The following is a 25,418-nucleotide window of genomic DNA, read 5'->3' as shown; positions in this document are numbered from 1 at the left end:
CAGTCTTTTTTTTTCTTTTTTTCTTTTTTTTTTTTTAAACAACAACAACAAATGATTGCCAGTTTAAGGAGTTTCTATTATTTCTGGACAACGGAAATGCATAAATGTGCTATAAATGTCCCATTTGTCGTTCTCCCTTTTGCTCCTTCTTAATGATGCAGTTGCTTATCAGAAGAATGGGAAACAACATTAGCAGCTCTGTTATGTCCAAAATGATCCCACAGGGAACAATCAAGACAATCTTGGCACTTAGTTCGTCATGAGGAGGGAGTTGGAGACCCAGTTTATTTGCCATGTGAATGCTACATGCAAACACAAGGGCTTTTTCAGCCTGGCACATACAAAATTATGTGTTTGGCTATAATGTGCACCATGAAGCGAGCGGTATTGTCTAACGAGAACATAATCTTCTTGGCTGCAGCCTTGTTATTAGCGTCTATCGTTTCTTGTAATGTTCAACTTCACTTATTGCACATATCCAGTAAGCATTTAGAACCTTACGAAAGAGTCGTAATGTTGAGTAAATGCACTTTACAGATGTGTTTACAATGCAAGAGCAACACAAGGTTTTATTTAAGGAAAATACTTTGTTAAAATACATGTTCAAAACACTGTGTCCATCTGTTTGTGTCCTTTTTTTTTCTTCTGAGTTACAACGCTTGCTTTGTTTTAATCTCTTTCTTCTGGGGGGAAAAAAAACTCAAAATTGCCCAAATGACTGAAGGGATTTTTATTGTTTTTGTCTCTTGGTATCTGATTATGAGCCAAGCACTGCCTGCAAGTGCCCGATGACTCACCTTGAATGAAAATGAAGTTAATTTAAAGCAGGTGGGTACTTCAAAGACCAACCGATCCAACGGTATGATCACATGCACTTGGAATCGTCCGACTTCAGCTGTTGTACTGTATTTTCTGACGTGAGAAGTGGAAGAAAACACGGGAGTAAAGCAGATTCACATCGTGCTTAAGCTCTAATGATGCTCTGTGTATATGAGTCTAGCCATTTGCATATGCTGTTATCATATATTGCATCCTGTTGTGCCCCCGCTCCCGTGTTTCTGTTTTACTAAGCAATTATAAGAAATGCAAATAAAACTAATGCTCCTGAGCAACAAATGCTACAGCATTCCTTCAGGTGATAATAATTAAAGACAGTTGAATTCATGACCCAAACATTATTTTTCACAAATAGTTGGAAATCTTCCCCACAGCAAATGTTTTTTGTGTGTTTTTTTTCAATCAGACTACATATAGGAAGGGAAAACTGCAAGGTTTATTGTCATTGTCTGACTTTTACAAATTCAGTCAAATCTAACTCCATTGTTCTAACGTCTCTCATACAAATGCAGGGTATTCTCTGTATTTTCAGACAGGGAGGATTTCTACAGTATGTACATTGTATATATACATTTTTACAATTATCTAATAAATACAGTCTGTTGGAAAAACAATAAAAAAATCAATTAAAAAAACAATTTTCTTATGCTGGTTTCAGGTAAGGATTCACACTCTGTGCAATTCTGGGATAAAAACCCAAGCTAAACAAGCTTGGATCTACTATTTACATTGACTTGGAGGATGCGTGTAGATTTTAGGATATAAGATCATCTCTACCTCTGCTGAGAAAGGTTTCACTCAGCAGGATTCCAACTCTCTGGCCTTTTCTCCCGTGCAGCATAGTCACCCAGATCAATCGTTCTTTTTCCACACTAAACAGGGAACATGATGTTTCAAGCAGACAGGAGACACGCACGCACACTGGCACGCTGCAAAAAAAAAAAAACGCACAAAAACAACAAACCTTGCCTCACAACTTAGTCTAATCTCTGTGGAATGTTTCAGTGACAAGATTTCAAATAATTGTTGGTCTGTAGCCATTTCTGCCTTAAAAGAAAATCCCCTGGGATCAATTTTTTGATTAGGGGGAGAAAAAAAATATCGATCCTAATTTAACCACTGAGAAGTTTAAGGGCATGTTAGACAAGTGCAAAGAGTAAGATGAAAAGAAGAATTATCCAACAAAAAAAAGTAGAAATAAAGAATAAATCCTAGGCACCACACGCAATGTGACAGTCAGTACGTTTACATGTACAGTTTAATCACGCTAAGGCCGCAGTCTGACTAAGCCGAGAGTATACATGCGGTGGAAAAAATTGCTGTGTACCTCTAACTCCGCCTCCTTAGGTGGCGCTGTATCTCTCTCTACCAGCGAGAGCGTATTGAATGAGTTTCCTGTTGACCTTTACGTCACAGAAAAACAAACAGTGAACGGCGAGATGGATGGTGAGATGGATCGTACTGTGGTTCTGTATGTTTCGTACCTGCGGTACGTGATACAAATTAGATGGAGTATGGATCTTGCGGTTTCCAGCAACAGTGCTGCAGTTTTTTTTGTTTGTTTGTTTGTTTTTAGTCTCCTTCCACTTCCCGGGTCAAAGACCTGGGAGGAAATTTTGCCAAGTCTGACTCTAGTCTGACTAAGCGTGTACATGCAGGAGTAATCGGACTATGAATCTCGTTATCCAGGTATGTTAGTCTTGGTTGACAGAGACCATGTACAGAACTGGGTCTATACCAGAGTTAGCTAAATAGATCATTAGACTGGCTTGATTTGAGCAGGACATTAAGAAAACTGAATTATTGTCTTAGTCTGACTAAAATCGGACTTTAAATCAGAGTGTAAGCTCAGAAGAATCTGACACAGTCCTTTTTAAATTTGGGTCATAAGGGATCACATAGTCAGTTGATTTCAATACACTTTAAATTACTACATTAATACACTTGCAATAAGAAGTTATAGTGAAAATAAATGAAAACAAACCTCTCAGAAATAACCTGAGCAATTAAAATTCTAATGAATGTTTTAGAAGAGCAGGGTGCATTTCATAATTAGGCTGACTTTGTGTTCAATTTATATTGTTTTCCCAATCTAAGAATTTAGCAGACACTTTTGTCCAAAGTGACTTACAAAAGAGGAATAAGCTACATAGACGTTTACATGGCAAAAATAAAAATATGCAAGGAGACATTGTTGGAATCTTCAGTCACGATTGTGGTGGCCTCTTAATTATAAGTGCTGAGTTTCAGTTTATAAATATGAGGGACCAGCTCACATCAGGTGTGAAAATAATCCAAATGAGCATCCATTTCAAGTACATTTTCCTATTCTTCATGGGCGAAAACTTCTGATGATACTGGTTCAGAGGTAACAAAGTGAATTGTTACAGCACTGTTGTGAGTCTCTGGATGTTTCATTGGTCAGTAGCTCTTAGCCACGCAATCCATTCCAAGGGAAATACCTCACAAACTGCCAACTCTGATAACAGGGTGGGACCTGACTCTGTCTGCGTGCACTCTTTCGAGGCAAACAGTAACCGAGCTGTTTCAAATCCCACCTGAATTGTTGCTTGCTAATGACTCAACTCTCTCGGATCATTATGTGTAAATGAGCATCTCGGAGCGCAACAGTGCTTTGATAGTGTTCGCAGACAACAAACGCGCGCAGTGTTGTCTTGCTCAGGAGCCTGGCATGTATGTACGTCTTTTGTGCATTCAGTGTACTACAAGCAGCAAAGGGAATGAGGGGCGGAGAGGAAGGGGTGGGTGTGCTTGCGCTGGTACGTGCATTTGTGTGTGTGCGTGTGTATTTGTTGAGTTGTTGGGAGGAGGGCTTTGAACACTTAGTCTATTGAACCCAGGTATTTTGAAGGATTTTTTTTTTTCAGAGCTGGTGATTTCCCAACACGCATAAGGAGACAGAGGATTGTGTTGTGGGTGGGGGCATGGGTTGGAAGGATTATATCATTCGTATGAGGTCATATTAACAGTGACCGTATTCCAGTGATTTAGTCATTGTTTGTGGAAAAACATGACTTCCCACCTCTCAACAGTGCTTTACTCTGTATTTTACAGTTATGTATTGCCCCTGTTACCAGTTAGGCAACATCCCATCTGCACATGTTTACTGTAATTGTTCAAGAGTTAAAGGAAACGCAGGAACAATAATAAAAAAAAAGCCTTTGAAAGATGTGGAAAGCTAAGTTCTATCTAAGCTCATACAAGATGAGAAAGGAATTCAAACCAATAAAAGTGGGGTGTTTTACACTGTATGACTGAATGCCTTTACAGATGGTAATGTTGACTCTGGAGCCCCGGTTGCTGCAGCCCAAGAAACATCACTAGCACTAGGGCCATGTGGGACCACCTCTTTTGAAAAAAAGGGGGAAAAAAAGAAAGTTTGAGAGTTTTTTTTCACAGTCCATTGTAAGCAATCAGGCAAATAGAAGCTTGCAGTCTTGCAGTGTGCAGGCACTTCTCTTCAGAGGGCAGAGAGCGATGCTCAGTCTACTGACAGGCGAGCCAGCAGACCAACAAGAACATATTCTTGTAGAACTAACAGATGGTAACACCACTAGTGGGTCTTCTGAAGGCCACTTTCAATCTCTGGGATCTGATTGTTCCTGACTCCACTTTTATCCTCATCTGCTGCTTACAGTGAAGACCTGCAGATGCACTCAACCACAGGTTTGCTTCTCGACCCTGCAATCTGTCTCAACACTAGCACCGAAGCTGCTGGAAGAGGATGCACATGTTTTACTGACAGACTTACAGTTGGTTTGAGTTTTAGCCTCAGGTGGACTGGGAGGGTTTGTTTTTCTTTGCTGTGGTGCGGTGTCTTCAGAACCAGCATGTTTCCTATTGTTGTGGCATGTGTGGGATTTGTCCTGTTAGGCTCAGCAGATGCTCAAGTTGCTTCAGAGACTCAGGGACAGAGCCAGGGTCAGGACCAGAGCCAGGGGCAGGACAATTCTGCCGCTCCGTGGAGACAGGTAATTCAATGGGAGAACAACGGCCGACTATTTAGCTTGCTTAACAGTGGAGCTGAATATGTCCCTGCTCGGGCACGTACCCAGGAGAGGGGTCCCAGGGTGGTTGTGGCAGATTCTCCTCCACGCTCATCAGGCAGACGCCCGGGAGGTAATGTCCGCCGCCAGGCTCCTCAAAGAGGATCCTCTGAGACTGTCCGCGGTCAGGCAAGGCATCCCTTTGGCTTTGGGCAAGTACCTGATAATTGGAGACGAACTGCAGGGAGCACCGGTGGCAGCCAGTTCCAGGGATCATCTGCCACTCAGTTCAGGCCATCCACAGGCTCTTCATCATCATCATCATCATCATCATCATCATCCACTTTCTCTTCATCCCCATATAATGTGCCATCGTTTCCACAGTATCCTTATCCTCAAGAGCCTCCGTTCCAACCAGTACCTTATGACCCTGGATTTATGGAAGGACCAGTGAGGAGCTTTGAGCCTCCCTTTCAGCCTGTTGGTGGTGGAGTATATGGTGGTGGAGGGTATAGTGCTGGAGGTTATGGTGCTGGAGGTTATGGTGCTGGTCAGACTTATACTGGAGTGGGGTATGGAGGTGGTCTGGCCCCTGTGCTCCCAGGCTCCCCGTCTGATTTTACTGATGAGACCTACCGTTACTACCAGCCCTACAATGTTGGCCCTAATCCTGCCGTGCCTGCACAAGCTGCCCAGCCACCATTTGCAAGTGGCCTGGACCACAGATACACCCACAGTCTATACAATGCAGACGATGCTCCAGCGGTCCCTGTCATGAACCAGGCCACGGCCTCGATCACGGACAGGACAGGAGCAGCTGGGCAAATACCAATCAGGAGCCCTCAGTACGAGCAGTTTCCTCCATTTGGAAGACCCCAACCTCGTCCCCAGCAGCCCATTATTCCAGGCAGAAATTCTCCGAACTCTGCCTTAGAGAACGCGGGTATGACTGTTGGAAGTGTGTATCAGCCAGAACAACAGAGAGGTACAGTAAGCTGTTTGTTTGGATGTTTGTGAACTAACACAGTATTTTGTTCAGAAAGTTTAGAAAAAGTATAGAAGACGCTGCAACATATGAGGAAAAATGACAGGAGACGTAGAATCTGAGGAATGTGTTGTTGTGAGGGACTTGAAATGTTTCACATTTCCCATGGAAACATGGATTGAGTTCACTTGGAGGCATTCACCCAAGATATTTCTGTCTTTGAGGGAAAAAAATGAAAAGCCTGCCATGTGATCCCTGTTACTGATGGACATATGAATTTCAAATATGTAAAACCCAGGGGTGTAGAAAGCTGACAACCTTCTCAAAGACTCAGTGACGCTTTTCTAATATTCAGAATAAATTAATTCTTCACAAAAAATGCTACTTATTCAGTTTATAAACAAGGTGAAGTGGACACAAGGTTCATCTTTTCTCACTCATTATGGTTATTGAAACCAGGTGTTGAGTTGAGTTCTTTCCAATATACAGAGAGCACACACAAGAAGCACTGTGTTTTGTGAGAGGGGTTCTGTGCTGCACAAAGTGGAGGACTGGTTTTTGAGGCGTGTGGAGTTTTGTTAGTAGTGGTGACCTCATGGTGGAGCTGGTGGTGGCCAGTGGTTGCCTCTCTGACTCAACAAGAGGAGAGAAAAAAACAAAACAAGGGAAAGGGGTTACAGTACCTCACCACTCCCAGAGGGGGAGGGAGGTCGTGGAAAGTCCCAGTAACACATGGGGTTCATTGCTTTAGCTACAGGAAATCAAACAAGTATTTACACAGAGTTATCAGGACCGGAAAAGGGAGCATCAGAACCAGGTTTGGCCCAGACTTCAAAAAAGTTTGGTTTTTCTTGCAACAAGAGAGACCGTTTATTTAAATCTATCTCGTTTATCTGAGTTGAGTGGACACAAAATGACTCTTAATATTGCAGATTTGCCTTCTGTTTTACTCTCTCTGGTGTGCTGTCTGCCTCGAAACCACCATTCATTAGACATTAGAGAGCGAGGAGGAGCCATTTCTGCGGCACAAACAGACACCACGTGCAGATGCCTTAACGCTCGCAGCAAAGATTCAGCCACAGTTGATGAAAAATGCATAATTTTTATGACATTGCTTCGTAGAACTACGCCTCGTTGGTCATTGCATTCACTCAAGTGATCAACAATTATTAAATCTGGCTTAAAATGGGATTTTTGTTCAAATACAAAGCTGTGTGTGTTTCACAAGTTTTTCTTTTATTTCAGTGAGTGAGTGAGTGAGTCTATCTCACTATGTGTGGCAAACAAGATTAGTATATGATAAACAACCCATCAGATGATTTATAAGAATGTGAGTGTGAGTGACAACTTTTTACATCAAAACTTCAATTCACCACACAGTCACAGTGCACTGGGTAACGTTGGGGGGCCGATGGCTCTTTCTTCGATCAGCAGGGGTAATGCTACATGCCAGAGAATGTTTATGACAGTATTTTAATCTGTCAGTTTCTGTTGGTTTAAGCCGCCAGAACGGAACACGCCCCCATGTGCCCTCTGACGGCTAAGCATCACGAGTGCCTGGATCCGACCGATCTGAAATTTCATTAAAATAATGGAATAAAACTCTGTTACTACGTGGTTTCTAAAATACACGCTATATAGATTACCTGCAGCCACACCAGAGTCCCAGAGAAGTGACTGGGTTAGATGTGTATGTTCAAAGCACAGTAAAGTGACACCATAGAGCCAAGTGTTTGCATCTCGATTCCATTCTGTGGTTTTAAGAAAAATCTGGTTTGCAGTAAAATCGCATTCACCGTTTGCCGTGTTCAAATAAATCTTACATTTTCCCTAAACTTAAGCTGGGATTTGAACTAATGACCCTCCTTTTACAACCCCAATACCCTCCCACTTGGCTATGGCCTTGCCCAGGACCCCTCCCAGGGGTGTATTTGTGACTTTCCTGGAAAAAGTAATGTGTTATCAATAGATTTTCTTCAAAACAATTCAACATTTTGTGTTGCAACTACCATGAATGTGTTTCATTCAAAGATTGGTATAAAGAGTTTGTATATTGCCCCAACTGTGCTTTCGCCAGCGTATTGTGTATCATTTAAATCTTTCTTACTCGACAAAGCCACGAGCAGTTACAGTGCAAACGTGATTAGAAGTGATCCATCAAGACGTCACCACAGTTAGTCTGCTCAGTATTGGATAAAATAACTAGATAATGTACATTTTACATGTATAGAGGGTTTATTCCCTCACCAAATGACTATTGCAAGTCCAGTTGAAGAGTATAAAATGCGTGAAGCTGTGAAAGTTTACTAAAAGTATATTAGAATCTGACAGTCGCCCCTAACAATCTATAGTATACATTTTTAAGGATTAGAGGGCAGAGAACAAAGCCTTCTTAGGAAGAGCAAGAAAAAAATAGGACTTTAGAGTGCTGTTGGAAAAACGTCTGCGTTTCACGCTGGTCATACAGTGTTTACCCAGTCTGTCCCAGGTAGCTTCCATGTGTCCTATATCTTCGGTTTTTAGCTGTAGGCAACTGGACTTGTCTGAGTTGAAGACATTTCACCTATTATCCAAGAGGCTTCTTCAGTTCTGTCAGTTGCAATGTTTGCACAGAGCCTGCAAAGGCACTGCCCTTATTTAAACTTGCAGCCAGGGAGGGAAGAATCACCTGGTTGTTAAAAAATGGGTAGCGATAAAGGAGGAAGCTCACCATCTGGTTTCCATAAACAGACAGTAAATAAAGCCCTTCATGCACACCCAAAATATTCTTAAATTATTAATCTGCTCTTGCATTGTTTATCACATACTGTGTAGGAAAATGTTTGTATCTGTGCTGGTCATATGGGTTGACTTTCAGTTGCTCGAACAATCTCACAATGAAATATGTTTGGCCTCTATGAGCTTTGTGAGAGGGATGATAAATAATGCCAGAGACCCTTGCTGTCAAGGCCTTTATTGGGAACAGGACAGAAGGACATTCACTCTGACAAGTCAGGCCTTTTTCCCCCTTTTTTCACTTGTTCCTCAGGTTTTTTTTTTGGTTTTTTTTTCCGACAGCCTTGGTGAGCGACCCACTTTAAAAACAGGAGTAGTACTATGAGATCACTGTTGTTTTACTCAGCCACGCACATTCTCCCCGTCTGTGTAACAGTCTGGCTCGCATGCCCGAATCTCATCGCTTCATCTCTGTCGCTCGTGTGCAGAAACCAAAGAATGAAGAACGGGCTCTGTTGCGTCAAGCCCTCTCTGATACTTAATCTCAGAAACGGGGGCGGTTGATGTGAGCCCGACAAATATCACTTATCCTGACGTTGTCTGCATTAAATGTCGAGCTGAAAAGGCGCATGCATGTTAATATGTGTGACATCATTAGGTTTCACACGACATAAGCCAAGAAAGCAACAATAAGTGATGCTGAAAATGGCTCTATATGCATTTTTATGTGAAGATGTAAAGATTGTGCACTCAGCCTCGGTCCGGGAGTGAAGCCAATGAGCGAAAGCATTTTGTTAGAAAACCACAATAATAATCTGGAATGATCAGTGATTAGTGGCCAATTACTTTCTTGAGAGTGAGTCAGTCCTGAACTGCAGACCCTGTCACTGCATCCTCCCTCATCATATTCTCTGTCCACGCCACACATATTTACCAGGTAATAAAACATGCCAGTCATTGGCATTTGGATTACTTTGGGTTCAAACGAGAATATAATAACAGTGCAACACATATTTTTTTAAATGTTGCTTCTTCTTATTCTTTGCTGTTTTACAGCAGTGGGTATCCATAATGTTGCATTACTGGCTTTCTCTGCTCTTTGACTAGCATTATGTTACAGAGGAGTTTAAGTAATTCTGCTTTTTTTCTTTTCAAATTTGCTGTGACAAAATGGAATGAAATGAAATGCAAAGATACAGTGAGCCGTTTGTCTTTTCTTTTCAGGTCTGCCTGACCTGGTTCCTGATCCCAATTATGTCCAGGCTTCCACATACATCCAGAGAGCTCACATGTATTCTCTTCGATGTGCTGCAGAGGAGAAATGTCTGTCAAGGTAAAAGATTCCGGAAGTCATTTCCTGCCTAGCATGTATTTAGACATATAATATCTCAATGAGCCAGAGTTCATCTCGATTTCGTATGAGTCCTTTAAGCGGTGTAGTCACATCCCACCTGCAAAAGGTGCGACCTACAGACATGTTTCTGTATATTTCTCTATAACCAAGCAGACCAATGATCCGGATGATGTATGCAGAGCGACAGGAAACATGTCAACAAACATGTTTAGTTTTCTCGGAGCGATGGCTATCTAGTACTGGTGTCGAATGACTGTTGTCAGGCCTGGCTAAGCAACAGCTGAACTGAAAGACATTGAAAAGCTGCTCTTTGGTGGCCACCATGTTGGATGTATATGGTAGACGTCGCTTCTCCAGTGGAAAAAACCTGTGATTGGTTCCCTTTTTTGTCGGCCAAAACGTATGTCCTTGCCAGACATCAAATCACTGTAATATGAATTGGAAAGAAAAGAGTGTTTTCCGTCGCAACGTAGTCTTTTGACGGACTGGTTGTATGTTCTGGTCGTTCCCTGCTTCACGTCAACAAAATATATGTTTCTGAACTGTTTCACCTTGCCGAGTGAACATCATCTTCTCTGACATAGCCTTTAATGAAACCCGTTCTCTGCAATAACATCTGAAAGAAATAATAACAATAAAAACATTTAAAAAAACTCACACCACAAAGAAAGTGATTTGAAAGAATCTGGTTACCTATGGGGATACAAGCCGTTTCATTTCTCTGTGTGAGTAGCAGCATCTCCTGTGCCCCAGCCCTGGGCCCTTTGACTGTCTCTTCACTAAGGACGCTACTGAAATGACAGAAGCGTGTTGTCCCTATGGCTGCTCTATTTGCCCTCTTCCCATCAAAAGCACAGTCATCCCTCAAAGCCCATTCATATCCTGTCTGAGTTTGCTGCAATCACCGACAGATAGGCTGTTGTAATTTGCCATACACTCCAATGTCAACAACAGCCAGAAGACAAATGTGTTGGATCTTCAGTGTTATTGTGCTGTTGTTCCTCCATTTTCACAAAAAAAAAGTGAGTGTTTTCTCTCAATGTTGAAACTGTGGAGAGATGGTTGTAATCTGTGGAATGAATTATTTAGTAGATATTCTCCTGCCTTCAAGCCCTTACACTCCTGCCCGTTTTTTTTTTATTATTATTATTTTCTTGTCTTTGTTATGAGAACGAGAGATATGCTGAGATGATTTTTTTGTGCAGTTTCACTCACAGGTAATCGTTTGTTGTACGTCTGCCTTTCAGCTCTGCCTATGGCCCTGAGACCACCGACTATGATGTGAGGGTCTTGCTGCGATTCCCGCAGAGGGTGAAGAACAAGGGCACTGCCAACTTCATGCCTAACAGGCCACATAATACCTGGGAGTGGCATAGCTGTCATCAGTAAGTGCTTAAAACAAAGGAGGTTTTTATTCACTCAGCGAGTCATGCTTAGGTCAGGACAATATTAGCTTCTTTGGCAATAAGGGAGCTAGTCAGCAAACATTTTTTTTTTTTTTTCTAACAGAGAGTTTTTGTTTAAAGGAATACTTCACCAATTTATATTTAGCAGTTTCCCCTGAATTGAGAAATATCTTATTTTTATTTATTTTTTTGTTACGTGCCCACCAGTTACACTTGGTCCTGTTAGCGTAACTGTTAGCAAAGATGGCGGACACCGTTTACATTCTGGGAACGAGGTCCCGGGGGGTCTATGTGGGTCTAAAAAATGCGGAATTAGCGTTGCAGTTGCAATCCTCAGACCAAGTGTCACTGGTGGGCACATAACAAAAAAGTGACACTTGTTGATCCTGTTAGCGTAACTGTTAGCAAAGATGGCGGACACTGTTTACATTCTGGGAACGAGGTCCTGTGGGGTCTATGTGGGTCGAAAAAGTGCGTAATTAGCGTTGCAGTTTCAAGCCTCAGACCAAGTGTCACTGGTTGAGCACATAACAATAAAAAACAATGAAGATATTTCTTGACTCAGGGGAAACAATTTTACAAAAATACTACCCCTATTCTACCAATACAAAGCCACATTCAAATCGATGAAGTATCCCTTTAAGGACAAGTGCCAGAAGTCAGTGGTGATGACGCAGAAGCACATGACACGTGTCACATGATGACAAATAATTGTTAATTTAAGATAACACATAGCTTTGGCACTACTGTGTGAAAGTACTGTTGAAGATGAAGGATGCTCCTGTTGCCAGTGGACCCTCTTTCTCCACCATCAATGACTCCATTAAAAGCATTGAACTGATGAAGAAGAGGAGAGGGAGCACTGAAGTGCGTCCCGCTGTGTGACACAAGCAGAGTGGACGTGGATGTAAATCCGCTCATGTTGGTGCATCGAATGCAGTGCTTAAATAAACATGAAAATGATGCGCCATTGACCTCGAAAAATTGAGTCTAAAGTCAATGGGGCAGAATGTTCATGCTTATTTGAGCATCAAGCACCAACGTGAGCACAGTGGCTTTCTGCTGCCTCAAGATAGCGACCCACCAACATTGCACCTAACCATACGGCATTTCAGGACCAACCTCTGGCACCTTGATGAGCACAAATGCATTAGCTACCAACATGACATGGGCACTGGGCGTGAAAATGACACACCGCTCTGGTTGGGAACTAGCAGTGGCATTTTGCACTGTGGTTTGCGCCACTTTGTGGCAGGTGTAAGATAGGAAAGTTGATCATACGAGAAATTGAAGAACAGGTCAACACACTCTGAATTTCACATTACATGATAAATGATGCTAGTTCGCTGTGTGGGTCAGAGAGCAGTTATCTCATTGTGTCCTCTTCTGAGGACAGATTTTAGATGTTGTTGCTGGGGAGCAGAGGCTTCAACTGAATTCCTGCAGGGAGACTCCCGCTGAAGATGTGATTCAGAGGGTATGTCATTATTTAATGACATTATATTCCTTGTGGACTAGCTCTAATCTCGATTTCAGTGAGTCCGCCCACTTCCTTTACACTAAGGCTCTGCTACTGTCCTCATCTTAGAGGAATGTTGACTAGCCATTTGGAGATTGGCAGTGTTGTTTCTGTCTGACATCAGTCTGCGTTTACACAGTGGTTTCCAGGGGGCAGAAAGCCAAAGCAATCATTCCACTGGCTGTGGGATCAGAACGACAAATCAGTCCATTTTTCCTTGTCAATCTGTGACACCAGATGAAGCAGTTGTTAAAGTATATGGGTTACTGGGACAGAGTGTTTGGTTAGTGAGAAATATCTTTAGTGGAATGAAAATCTCTCTCTCTCTCTCAGATTCTCACAATTAACTTGCCTGTCCTACATTTTTCTGAAATAAGTCGTGGTGGCTGACAGTTCAGTGCTGACGATGCTTTTCTCTACAATCATGCGTGAGCGTTTGAGAGAGCAAAAAGACAGAATTCCACAAGTAACATTGTTTTATACTACCCAGGGTGGGAAAGCACAGACATCAGAAATGACTTTCTGTATAGATCATGGCTACTATTTATGCAAGTACTTGGACACAAGGTCTTTATATGCTGATAGTACTTCATGGAATGCAAATGTCAGGCCCCTGCTGGATGGCACTGCCTACAGTAATCCATGTGTTTTACACTCTGAGCTGCAATCAGAGGAACCTTGAGAAAGTCTTGTATTTTCCAACACCAGTGGAAAGTGACTCATGACTGTCAAGAATACCTGGACATGTTTTGCACATTACGATTGCAAGCTATGCCTGTTAAATAAAACTTTGTGTCTTTCCAACACAACATTCAAGAAGGGGGAATTCAAGAATCCAAGGGGGGGGGGCAATATTTCCCTCTGCTTTCCACACTCCTTTGGCACACACACACACACACACACACACACACACACACACACACACACACACACACACACACACACACACACACAAACAGTAATAATATCCTTAACATTGGGAACACAATCACAATTCCTGGCTCTCCAATTCCCATGTGGTTTTATAATCATGTGATTGTACGTAGTCCGTATGAATGTGTATCCGTGTGCCCCGCATGGTTTTTTTTTTGTGGTTTTTTTTGTATTTTTTTTTTTAAACAAAACAAAGAAGTGTTGACAGGTGTCCTATCTGAGAGAAGCCCATAATTGGTTTCCTCTCCTGTGTAAAGAATGAGTCCTCGTCACTTGCCCCATCGGTTGGAAAATAACCACATTTCCTTTTTCAGTCTTTAATGACTGTTGGAGCAAAATCTGTAGCTCTGTTGGAATGAGGTAAGGCAAAAGGGCAATATTTATATAGTGCGAAATGGTGTGACTGTATGTAAGCCAGTGCTGACCTCACCAGCTACAACTAAAGTCAACATCAGTTAAAGCATATACTGTATGGCACCATTTAAGAGTCTTGGAATAATGGAAACAAATACTTTCTCTGAGTGCATTCACTTCCTTTTGAGTTTCTCTTATAACGAACATCATTTTGCTGGCAGGTCGTTTTTTATTGTATCTAAAACCATTTTAGGGTTGACAGTTTATTGAGGTTTTGCTTCATAAATCTAATCATTAGTTTAAATATTATACCACTTCACTTCTTATGTTGTATTTGGCCTAAACATAATCATTAATTTATTTTAAAGGAAACTGTGATGTACAGTCTCCGTAAAAGTTTAGGAAAATCCAAATAATTAAACACTCCACTACTTCCAGATCATAAGATTTATGTTGCTATGAACAATTGTTTAATTAAATGCAAAAAAATGAAATCATGATAGAGTTTGACATAATCTCAAATCATTTTTCATACCACTGAACAATGACAAATACATATTTAGATAAAGTATAATTATATGCACTGTAGAAATACACATCATAGACATGAATTGAATTAAAATAACACTTTACACACATCCTCCAAAATGGCCATAAATGCAGGATTTATTGTTGGGCAACCAAACCTGGAATCTAACAGGTGTTTTCATGAAAGCAAAGCAAAAGTAATGTAAACCTTTACTTTACAAAGAAAGTAACTTTAGGCTCATGTAGCCATTTATTTATATCTCCATTTATTGGAGCCGCGGAGCTCTGGCTAGCGTTGAAGCGTGGATCTGGCTGGAGTATTAGTGCTGGCAGGGAGCAAGTGGAAGTGCCATGCATGGCTGGGCAGGGCCACCCGAGGGCTGGGGAGAGTCGGGGAGCACCAGGGAGGGAACCCAAAAGTTACAGTCAGGTCCATAAATATTGGGACATTGACACAATTCTCTTCTTTTTGGCTCTATAGACCACTACAATGGATTTGAGAGGATTTGGAAGTGGGAGGCACATGTAGAAAGTATTGTAATTCATACACCGTTCACCTGATTTGGATGTAAATACCCTCACATTAAAGCTGAACGTGTGCAGTTCTGTTCATTTCAAATCTATTGTAGTGGTGTATAGAGCCAAAAAGAAGAGAATTGTGTCGATGTCCCAATATTTATATCTTGCCATCTCTTGCGTTTGTTGTGTTTGTGACAAATTGTCATGACCAGAAATCTGACAGCCATGCATCAAAGTCAGTAGTGCTCCACCATCTCCAGTTTTGCCTGTATTCAATCTATTCATAGTATGACATTTAAATGTCTGTTCTGTGGAAACACATTGTTCATTTCTCATTTTATTGGATCATTTCAGACAGTCAGTTTCTGCTGACCACATGTACAACACTCCATTTACTAATATTTCCTCAAGGCTGCTGAAACAGTGTGCACACACACACACACGCACACACGATTGCATGAAAAAGTTTGCGTAAAACCAAAACCATTGTAAAATCTTAATTATATAGCCACGGTCAGTCATGTGGAGTGTTCCAGTAATTTTGTTGTTATCTCTTCTGCAATAAATCCTTCACAGTAATGACCAAAGAGCTTTTCCCATCAACATGAAATTATGTTGTCACCACACGTCCCTGCAAGTGTACCCTTGTTAGCATGTAGCACAATTATGTGCAGTGCAGTGCCTGTAAAGATCGAAAAGCACCACAGGTCACTTTGACATCCGTGAGAGAGGTCTATAATAACGTAAAGGATGTCGGGAGAACCACATGAACCAGGTGTCCGTGCTTTTCTATGCAGCTAAAGCTGAGGCAAATGCACAAATATACGCAGCTACCAGAGCTACCAGTGCGCTGCTGTGCACACATCTGATCTTTCAAACTGATACCAGCTAATTAGCAGCATTCATACATCATTAGGGTGTTAATGTTGCGCTTCAACAACACGGTATTAGCTGACATTAATTAGGACCCATTGTTCCTTGTTGACGTGAGTGTTGTTGAAGGTGCAACATCACATGTGTAAATGTTAACAAATGAGAGCAACAGCTTCAATGTACAATCATTGTTTATCTTAAAGGGGACATATTATGCAAAATCAACGTTTTAATAATTTAAATCCTTATATTTGGGATATTTGGGAGGACCTATCAGTCGGCAAAGTGTGAAAAAAGATGACTCACTCATGTTTTTGTGGCCCTCTGCAGTCTAAGTACAGAAGATTAAACATGAGATATTGACTTCCACACTCACTGGGACGTCACAATGCGCTAACTTCCTTGAATTGTTGTCTCGCAGAGCTCCGATTTGTGCGTAAAACACACGAGAGTGCTGGCGAGGGCAATGGTATCTGAAAACTGGAAGTCCGCGAAAAGTTCTATTCTTGGCTCCACAGCGCAGCACAGAGTTCTACACAAACTTCCAGCTTCAGAGGATTTATCTGTCCAGTAAATACATGTTATATATGACGGCAATGTGCCTGCTAGAGCCTGCAAATGAACACTTTTCACAAATGCTAACTGCTGTTAGCTCCCAGTAGCCTCTGTGGCTGATGTCATTTCCTGTCCGTTAAGTTTCGTTTTACTTTTTTTTTATGGTGGACCTTTAAGGTGGATCTAAAGAGATACTACTGAACAGAGCGTTCTGAACAGGGCTGTTTTGGCAGGGTGATTGAACTGCTGTGGTGCTTCATCCTTATGGTATTTTGACCATGTTCATTAGGACACCAGGGAACTATGTTAACTTTTAGAAATATGGTATAACATTACCCCTTTAAAACTAAAGTGGATATGCTCAATAGGGGCATCACTACAGTTTCTTCAAAAAAAATACACTTGATTGACTTCTACTTAAATGTTCTTGTTTAATGTCTTTTGCTTGTTGCTATAGGCACTACCACAGCATGGATGAGTTCAGCCATTATGATCTACTGGAGGTCAGCACTGGCCGCAAAGTGGCAGAGGGACACAAGGCCAGCTTCTGCCTGGAGGACACCACCTGTGACTTTGGTCACCTGAAGCGCTTTGCCTGTACCTCTCATACTCAGGTGACGCAGCAAACACGGCAGCACACAACAAACACCATATGGTTCATCAAGAGTGTCAATATTGTTCCACTATAGACTATTGCAGCTGTCAAATAAAGACATAAATTAGAGATGGATTCCACTCAAAAGCCCGTCATGTACTGTATGCTGTAACATATTATTATTTTGACCACTAACTGTTGTAATTACCATTCCTTTCTCCCCCTCTGTGTCTTTAGGGTCTTAGTCCAGGCTGCTACGATACGTACAATGCGGACATCGACTGCCAGTGGATCGATATCACAGACATCAAACCTGGCAACTACATATTAAAGGTAAGAGTCAATGAGGCCTGGGTGGGCAAGGACATGGATGACGGTGAGGATCGAATCCACATCGTGATTTACACCTTTTGAAGTTTTCATGGCTCAATGGTACTGCTTCCCTATCCATCACGTTGTCCATTTTTCATGCATATTTTATTGTGCATGAAAAATGAGCCGCACGATGTATAGAACACACATCAAATCTATTCATGGTTGTATTCAGTGTTTTCTTTTTAAAGCATTATTGGCTTTATGTTGAATTGTAATTTGCTTTTTTGCCTTTTTGTTTGGTCTCCAGCTCCAGGTTAATCCCAAATTCTTGGTGCTGGAATCAGACTTTACCAACAACGTGGTCAGGTGTAACATTCACTATACAGGACGGGCTGTTAGAACAACCAACTGCAAACTAGTACAGTAAGTAAGAAGGGATTATCGCATGGACGCAATTAAGATTATAGACTTTACTGGGAGTTTCCTTGCATTTTCTTATTATTCCTGGTCAGTTTTCATACATTGTGCAAGTTTTTTTTTTCCATGTCATATAAGGTGGCGGCTAAACTTCATTTAGCCACCAGTGTGTTTTAAATTACTTAGTGAACTTAATGGGGTCTTGGTTGAAATATTTGATGTAATGAATTATGGTCTCCAGTAAAAATTAATTGCCCCTGAAACTTTAATTTTTCTTCCGAAGGGCAGTGGGGGTGTTTAACTTTTCAGTGGTGCCATTAGGAAGTATATGATTGCATTAAGAATTATCATTACATCCCTGTAAAATGACCTCACACAGAGAGGTCCACTCCCTGTGTGAGGTCAACATTATGTTCTGTATATATGAATATGAGAGCTCCATTTTCCCTGTTGGTTTTCGCTGTTTAAGTGAAACCAACATGAATTAATACGTTTGCCAAAGCCTTCAAACGGTTGGATACGTTGGTTAATACCATTATAATAATAATACAATTACGTTCAATAATACAGTATATAATATGTCCCACTCCCATAATTTAAGTAACCGAATTAATCAGTCGATTATTTTCTGGATTAATCGCTCGGTCCATGAAATGTCAGAAAATGTTAAAAAAATGTTGCTCAGTGTTTGTCAAACCTGGAAATGACGATGTTCTCGAATGTCTAGTTTTGTCCTCAAACCAAAATGATTCACTTTTAATGATTTCTTTGTTATGTGGAGCAAAGAAACAAAGAAAATATTCACTTTTAAGAAGCTAAATCAATCAGAAATGTTGTTTTAATCGTGAAAAAAGCTTCAAATCGATTAATCGATTACCAAAGTAGTTCACGTTTAATTTAGTAATGGAATAATAATCGATTAATCGTTTCAGCTCTAATTGTTTTTTTTTTGTTGAAACCCGACAAATGACTTATACTTCTATGGTAGTTGAAGTCTAACAACTTACTGACGAAAACCATAAGAGAGCATGATACATAAAACAGCATAATATACTAATGAAACATATATTCTGTGTTTATTTCTAACACAGGGTGACCGCAGGGTCTTAAAAAGTAACATTAAGGCCCTTAAAAAGTATTTAAAAATGTCTCGATCACGATTTCATGAGGTATTAAATGTTGTCCGTCCGAGTTTGACTGCAAAAAGTGTGCATGAATGTATTTATTCTCCTCCTTGCGTTCGTTAAAAACAACGATGCGCAGGCACGCTCGCACTGTAAGATCGGCTCGGGGTCGAGCGCGTGACGTTACGCATCTTGCGACAGCGAACGCGCTCTTCCTGATGCCAAATAATATCCGAAATCGCACAAGCTTTGTTCCTTTCCAGCTTATGAGCTCTTTTGTATGGTTGAACTCCATAGATTTAATTGCAAACTAAAACTGTTTTGGAAGTTAAATAATTTGTTTCTGATTATTGGCGATAAGGTCTTAAAATATTTCCAGAAGGTCTTGAAAAAGTCTTAAATACCCTGATACATTTAAATGGTCGGTCACAGCAACAGGAAGCAGTAGAAGACAGTTTGATAGACTGTCCCCACATACAGTGATGTAGTGCTAACAAGTTTGCACATTTATATTTACAACAGTGTTTGTAGAGTTTGGCCATTTTAGAGTCAACATCAAAATTCTATAAAACTCCTCGGATCAGTATATTATCAGCCACCACTGTTCATTACTGTTTTTTATGCTGCAGTATTTCATATTGTGTCAGAATCCTTCTCTGAATGTGGAGCTTTTTACATTTCCTCAAAATGTTATTTTGCTGTTTATTTTACAGGTCTTGAACAGGCACTGGATGCCTGGCTGCCAAACTAGAGTGACCGTGATCGCTATTCCATTGAAATGTGAATGGAATCCATTTATTGTCGGTTTATTGTTGTGCTGGTGTAGTTTGTCTCTATTATCTTGTGCTGTTGTGGTATCTTGGACCTGAGAAGAATGTGGTTAATGAGGATTATGAAGACACACATGCACACAGGCTCGTGTGTGTGTGTGTCTGCAGCAGACAAAGCATTATCCCTAATTGTATTCATAACTAGGTCATACCTAACCCTAACCTTAATCTAACCACAATTCAAATGTTAGCCCTAAACTTAACCTGTTCCTCAGAAATGAGGTTCAGCCTCATTCGGACCAGGGTTTTGTCTCAATGAGGACTGGTCCTGGCAAGGTCAGTATTTATGCCAGAAAAGTGGTAACATTATCCGTACTCCCATTTGATACTCTAATGATATACTAATGAGTTTTAATATTGTCCAAACAACTATATTTCTTGTGTGCAATTGTTTCTTAAGAGATTTTTTTTTTTTTGCTGTTCTGAAAAGATGTGACCTTAGGTAAGGGTTAGAGTTCATCAAGAATACAACAAATAAAATGATGGGTCAAGTCCCAAGTGTATCCAGTCATGCAAGGATGAGGGCAGACAGACAGACATGGCCCAGTGGCATCTCCACTGCTTCAGTGGGTCAGGCTGAGACGCTGTGATTTTCTAAACACGTCCTGTTAAATGTTGTGTTCTCAGCAAGAAGAAAAAGAAAAAAAAGAAGGTCCTATTTTCATTTTTCAGCTCCATCAAACTTTAAGTCAGCAGGAAGACAGTTCCTGTCAGTGCTGCGTAGCCCCCGTGCATCCTTTCTCGTTTTAGTCGAACATGAAGCTCAACTCAACTAGAAAAGACGTTTCACAGGAAACAAGTTTTTTTACCTCTGTGTTCAACTAACACTGGTCAGATGGCATATACGTCATCTATACCTTTTCAAAAACAAATATACAAATATTCCACTGTTGCATGACTTTAATGGTGTTTGTACTGTGTTTATCCATTCTGACCTGTAATTATAACTTGAAATGTAATGAAATGATATATTTTTTTCTTGATAATCTGAATTATTCAAATAGTTGTTGAAGAGAAAACTACTGCTACAGACTTGCTATTAATGCAGAGTGCCAGAAAGATGTCTGTACCTACCTCTCTGAGTGGGCTGTTTGGTTTTTTTTGAGAACTGCTTCGTTTCCATTTGAATGCGCTGCGGTGGCAGTGCCTGTGACTCTGAAATCTTAATTTGACCACCAGCACATTAAAGGACGAAAAGACAATCATTAAGTGGCATTCTTTACATGTAAACATTATGATCCTTGAAGATTTCAGACCTGAAGATACATTAATCAGAACAAAAGAAGCACAGTCAAAAGTGTGAATAATAGTCTGTCTTCTATCGTGGCAGGAGCAACAACACTGGGCTTCCTGCTTCACATGGAACATATAGTTTCCACACAACATTGGGCACAGTAACGGGACTTGTGTTTTCAGTTGCCTGTGATGCTTTTCCTCTCTGCATTGTTCTCTCTTTTCTTTTTTTTATTCCTCTAAAAAATGCCCCATTGCCCTGATTTCAACTCAGTGACAAAACCATAACACCAATGTATTGTTGCTGCTGGAAATATTAAACTTTGCCACTGATGATAAAAACAACTAGTTAATCACTGAAATTGAATGCATTAATTGGTTCATTCATGGGCAATGCTTACCATGAATACTGGGAATCAAACCTCCCATACTATTTTTTTTTTCCACCATTCAATTTGTTTCTTTATTTTTGAAAAGACTGTCTGTTTTAAATGACCAAAAACACAGGTCTTTCATCATTGTACTGTAAAAAGGCAGCTCTTTAATTTGGCCCACTCTGGCGGATTACACTGTTAAAAAAAAAAAAAAAAAAAAAAAAAAGGGTGCATCAATGTGTGATTTTGACATTCAGTGGAACAAATATGAAAGGAGACAGTTACGCAGCATCCCTGACATGATGCATGATGAAATCTTGTTGAACATCGAACACCTGTCAAAATGTCACATATAGCTCACAATAAATACATTTACACGTCAGCTGTTTGCTCACAACTGAAGACGAGGATGCGAGGCTTCACTCTGGTCCTCTGCATATGAGACCATATCTGAAGTGTTATATATAAAACACATACTGTATAAGTGCTTCCAAAGGAAATGCCATATGACAAGTGTGATGACTTATTGAAATCATCCCCCCCCCTTATAAAACCGTAGGTGTGAGGCCTATATGTTTAATGCATTAAGGAAATTTCCCAGGTATTGTATGTGATTTTTGTAATGCATTATTCAGGCAGGGATGCAAATCTGACCTTCACAAATACAGAAAAACCACACACTTCCTATACAATAAGCTGCTTACCAACACCAAGCAGTGACTGCAGCAGCGGCGGGGGTGACACCGCTGTGCATACATAAGCCCGTCTGACTAGTTTTCATGCTGTTGATGAGATTCCACAATCTGTCAAGTTGAGATATATGCGAAGAGACACTGAGAAATAATCACAAGACTGGGTTTTATTTCCTTTATTGCCTCACACCATCGCCACACAGCCACAGACACGTTCGTTTCAGCTTTCCGCTCTTTGATTTCTGGCGTCTTAAACAGAGAAGTCACGTACGCCCGCGTGACACCGTGTTGAAAAAACGATAGACAGACGCGGGATGATGAAATGTTATCTGAACTTGTGTTTGTGCTTCATTCTTGAGATAATGTATGTTGTGATTTAGCGCTATACAAATAAAATTGAATTGAATTGAGTTATCTGAAAGCCAAATAAAAACACCACCAGTGACTTGACTTGGCATTGATGTGCAGCACTGTCATGTAAAAGTCTAAATATTTATGTGATTTACAAGCTTCATCATACTTTGAGATAACATTCCGTTAATGTCTCTATCTCCCAAAGTGTTTACGAAAACTGGACGATAAAATAAAAATAAGTCGTAATAAGCCCTGTACCTAATAAAATGGCACCTCAAAGGCACACAACCGTGAGGAAATAATAGTATTCAGAAAAAACACAGAGACATTCCTTATGGAAGAATTTCCTGACACCCGGAGGACAGAGAATCCATTATCTGGTTGTTTTGATACGCAGTTCTTTCTCTCATATTTGGTCCGAACAAAGCTCTGACCCCTGTGATGGGCCTTTCTGTTGTTATGGACTGTTTGTTCAGGCTGTTCACATGAAATCACCGCATTCCATCTCTCTGTGACGCGTTCTGTTGTTCTGTGTCTTCAGTAGCTGTACTTTTTTGTGAATGTGTGAGAGAGACGGACAGTGGGATGGATAATGCGCTCTACATAGAGCACCACCCCCTCTGCCTTGAAGACAATTTTACATGGTGGCCACTGTGGGTACTGCAACAGAAAACCCCATAAAAGCCCAAAAAGCAATTTTCCCATTGACCGCAATAGTAAAAGAGACGCCTGTAAAAGTGTCAACAGGACACCTCGAGACATGGACACAGGCTTTTATAGATCTTTATATAGTAGGGACACTACTGCACATGCTCTATGGGCCCCATAACCCAGAAATAAACGCGGAAGTCATAAAACTTTTATGGCATACATGCGCTGGGTGAGCAGCTTCATAGGAATAAACGGAAGCGAAGGGGCGGAGCTCTATCCAGTTCATATAATACATCCATGTCTGAAACACCGCGGCTGAGGAGAGCTTCAGTGAGGAGAGATTTCTATCGGCTCGGTTTCAGCAACTCGGAGGTTTTTGACCATAAAAACAAGTTAATGTATGTAAGTAGACCTCCATAACTAACATATAATATGTGCGATAGGACTACTCTATGTGAGCTTTAAAGATGTGGACATCTAGGGCCATTTCTTAATGCAACATTTAGTTTTTTTTTATTGTAGTTTATAGAAATGTGCTGGAAGGGATTTTCTTTAGTAAATCTAAATAGTGAGAGATTCTGAGTGGGACACACAAAAATACCCTAAAGGGGGGAACAGAACAAAGCCTGGTAGACGCGTACTGCAATGCTGAGATAATGGTGCGACAAAAGTAAGAATGGAAGTTGGAAAGTAGACGAGGGAAAGCTTAGCACAACTAGCAGCAGGAGGCAGGAGTACTGTACATGTTGGTCTAATGTTCAGAACACTTTGTTAGATTACCTGTCACATGTTACTGATTATCTGAGAGCTTGTGTCGTGTCATTGTTGTTCCCAATTCCCAAGAGTTAAAAAAAAGAGTTACTAACCAGGGTAAGATGCTCTTTGTGTGATTTCAATTCCTGCTCTCACTCACTCACCATGTTGTTGTAACCCCCGTCTGAATTTTGCAGGCCCTTCCAATTTCAGAGCATGAGCTGCGCTAACGGCACTGGAACCTTATCAAAAAAAACACGTCAGAAGATAATGCATTAGTATCCAGAGAAATGAGAATGAAGCTGGACTGCACGCACATTAGGTTGTAACATGATAAGAGCAAATCTGCCGCGTTGGGACTAGCAGAATGCGATGTCTGATCGTTGATAAGGAGAAGATCTGCGCGGAGAGCCAATAAAAACCCTCGAGACAAATATTTCCTCTTACAACAAACTGCATTTACTTCAACCAGCAAACCTGTGTAAAGCAACAAGCGATTTGCAGCTGCAAGCATCCGACCTAATTGAGGAAACAGATCAAGTGAAGTGAAGCAGGACTGATTAGATCTTCCACAGCATTCTCAGTGGCCATACGTCATTGAGCACACAAGACCCCTGCAGGTATGGAAGCCACGGGAGTAATGCTGATGATGGAAAAACATGAGAAAAGCTCTTCTCTGGGGTTTGAGGTTGTCAGTCAGGAGCAAATGAGTGCTGCAAGACGACAGTGGGCTATTACAGTTTTACTCTCTGCACATGACGCTGGATGAGATTGAACCTCGGAGATCCGTGATTGATATAGACGGCTTGTAGAGGTTGTTATGACTGTGATGACAACTTTGACCTGCCATCACTGACGGAGACTGAGATATGTTCCGCCTCGCATCCATTACCGCCTTTCACTAAGCCGCGGTCGCAAGGTCGTGCTTAGGCAGTCAAAAATGGCTGCTCGGCTCGCCGGGGAGTTTGGTGTACACTCTCTCACTCATTGTCTACCGCTTTATCCTCCACATGAGAGTTGTGGGGAGCCTGGAGCCAATCCCATGAACGCTCACACTCACACCGGCTCTCAGTTGTGTGAGCGTTCGATTAATCTAAATGCATGTTTTTGGACTTTGGGATGAAGTACCTGAAGAGAACCGACCCATGGACTCTCCAAATTCATTTATAAAGCACATTTAAAACACAACAAAGTTGACCAAAGTGCTGTACAGTACATAAAAAAACAACACAAAAAAAACCAACAGGACATTAAAATAATAAAAAGTGTTAAGACCAATAGGAAAGTAAAAATGGATCAAAATAGGCAACTCTCATGCCGAGCCAAAAGCCAAGGAATGAATGAGGTTTGATTTAAAAAACAGGCAGTGTGGGGGACAGCCGTACATGTGGCGGCAGAGCTATGAGGTAACAATGCTAGCCACTACAATGCCGTGTACAGATCTTCTAAATCAAGGGTGTCAAAATCATTTTCACTGAGGGCCACATCAGCATAA

General features: G+C 41.0%; 1 protein-coding gene across 1 annotated transcript; it reads left to right on the top strand.

Moving 5' to 3' along the window:
• Positions 1 to 4,458: 4,458 nt before the first annotated feature.
• On the top strand, positions 4,459 to 21,341 carry loxl1 (lysyl oxidase-like 1). The gene is made up of 7 exons (XM_083900776.1): positions 4,459 to 5,829; positions 9,769 to 9,877; positions 11,146 to 11,283; positions 17,043 to 17,199; positions 17,418 to 17,513; positions 17,803 to 17,918; positions 19,750 to 21,341. Exons 1-7 carry the CDS (start codon positions 4,509 to 4,511, stop codon positions 19,754 to 19,756), a joined length of 1,944 nt encoding a protein of 647 aa, XP_083756902.1. The 5' UTR covers positions 4,459 to 4,508; the 3' UTR covers positions 19,757 to 21,341.
• Positions 21,342 to 25,418: the final 4,077 nt, after the last annotated feature.

Source organism: Microchirus variegatus, assembly GCF_963457635.1.
Source record: "Microchirus variegatus genome assembly, chromosome: 14".
Taxonomy (NCBI): Eukaryota; Metazoa; Chordata; class Actinopteri; order Pleuronectiformes; family Soleidae; genus Microchirus; species Microchirus variegatus.
Note: the sequence above shows the minus strand (reverse complement) of the source record. Positions and strands in the feature narration are given on the sequence as shown.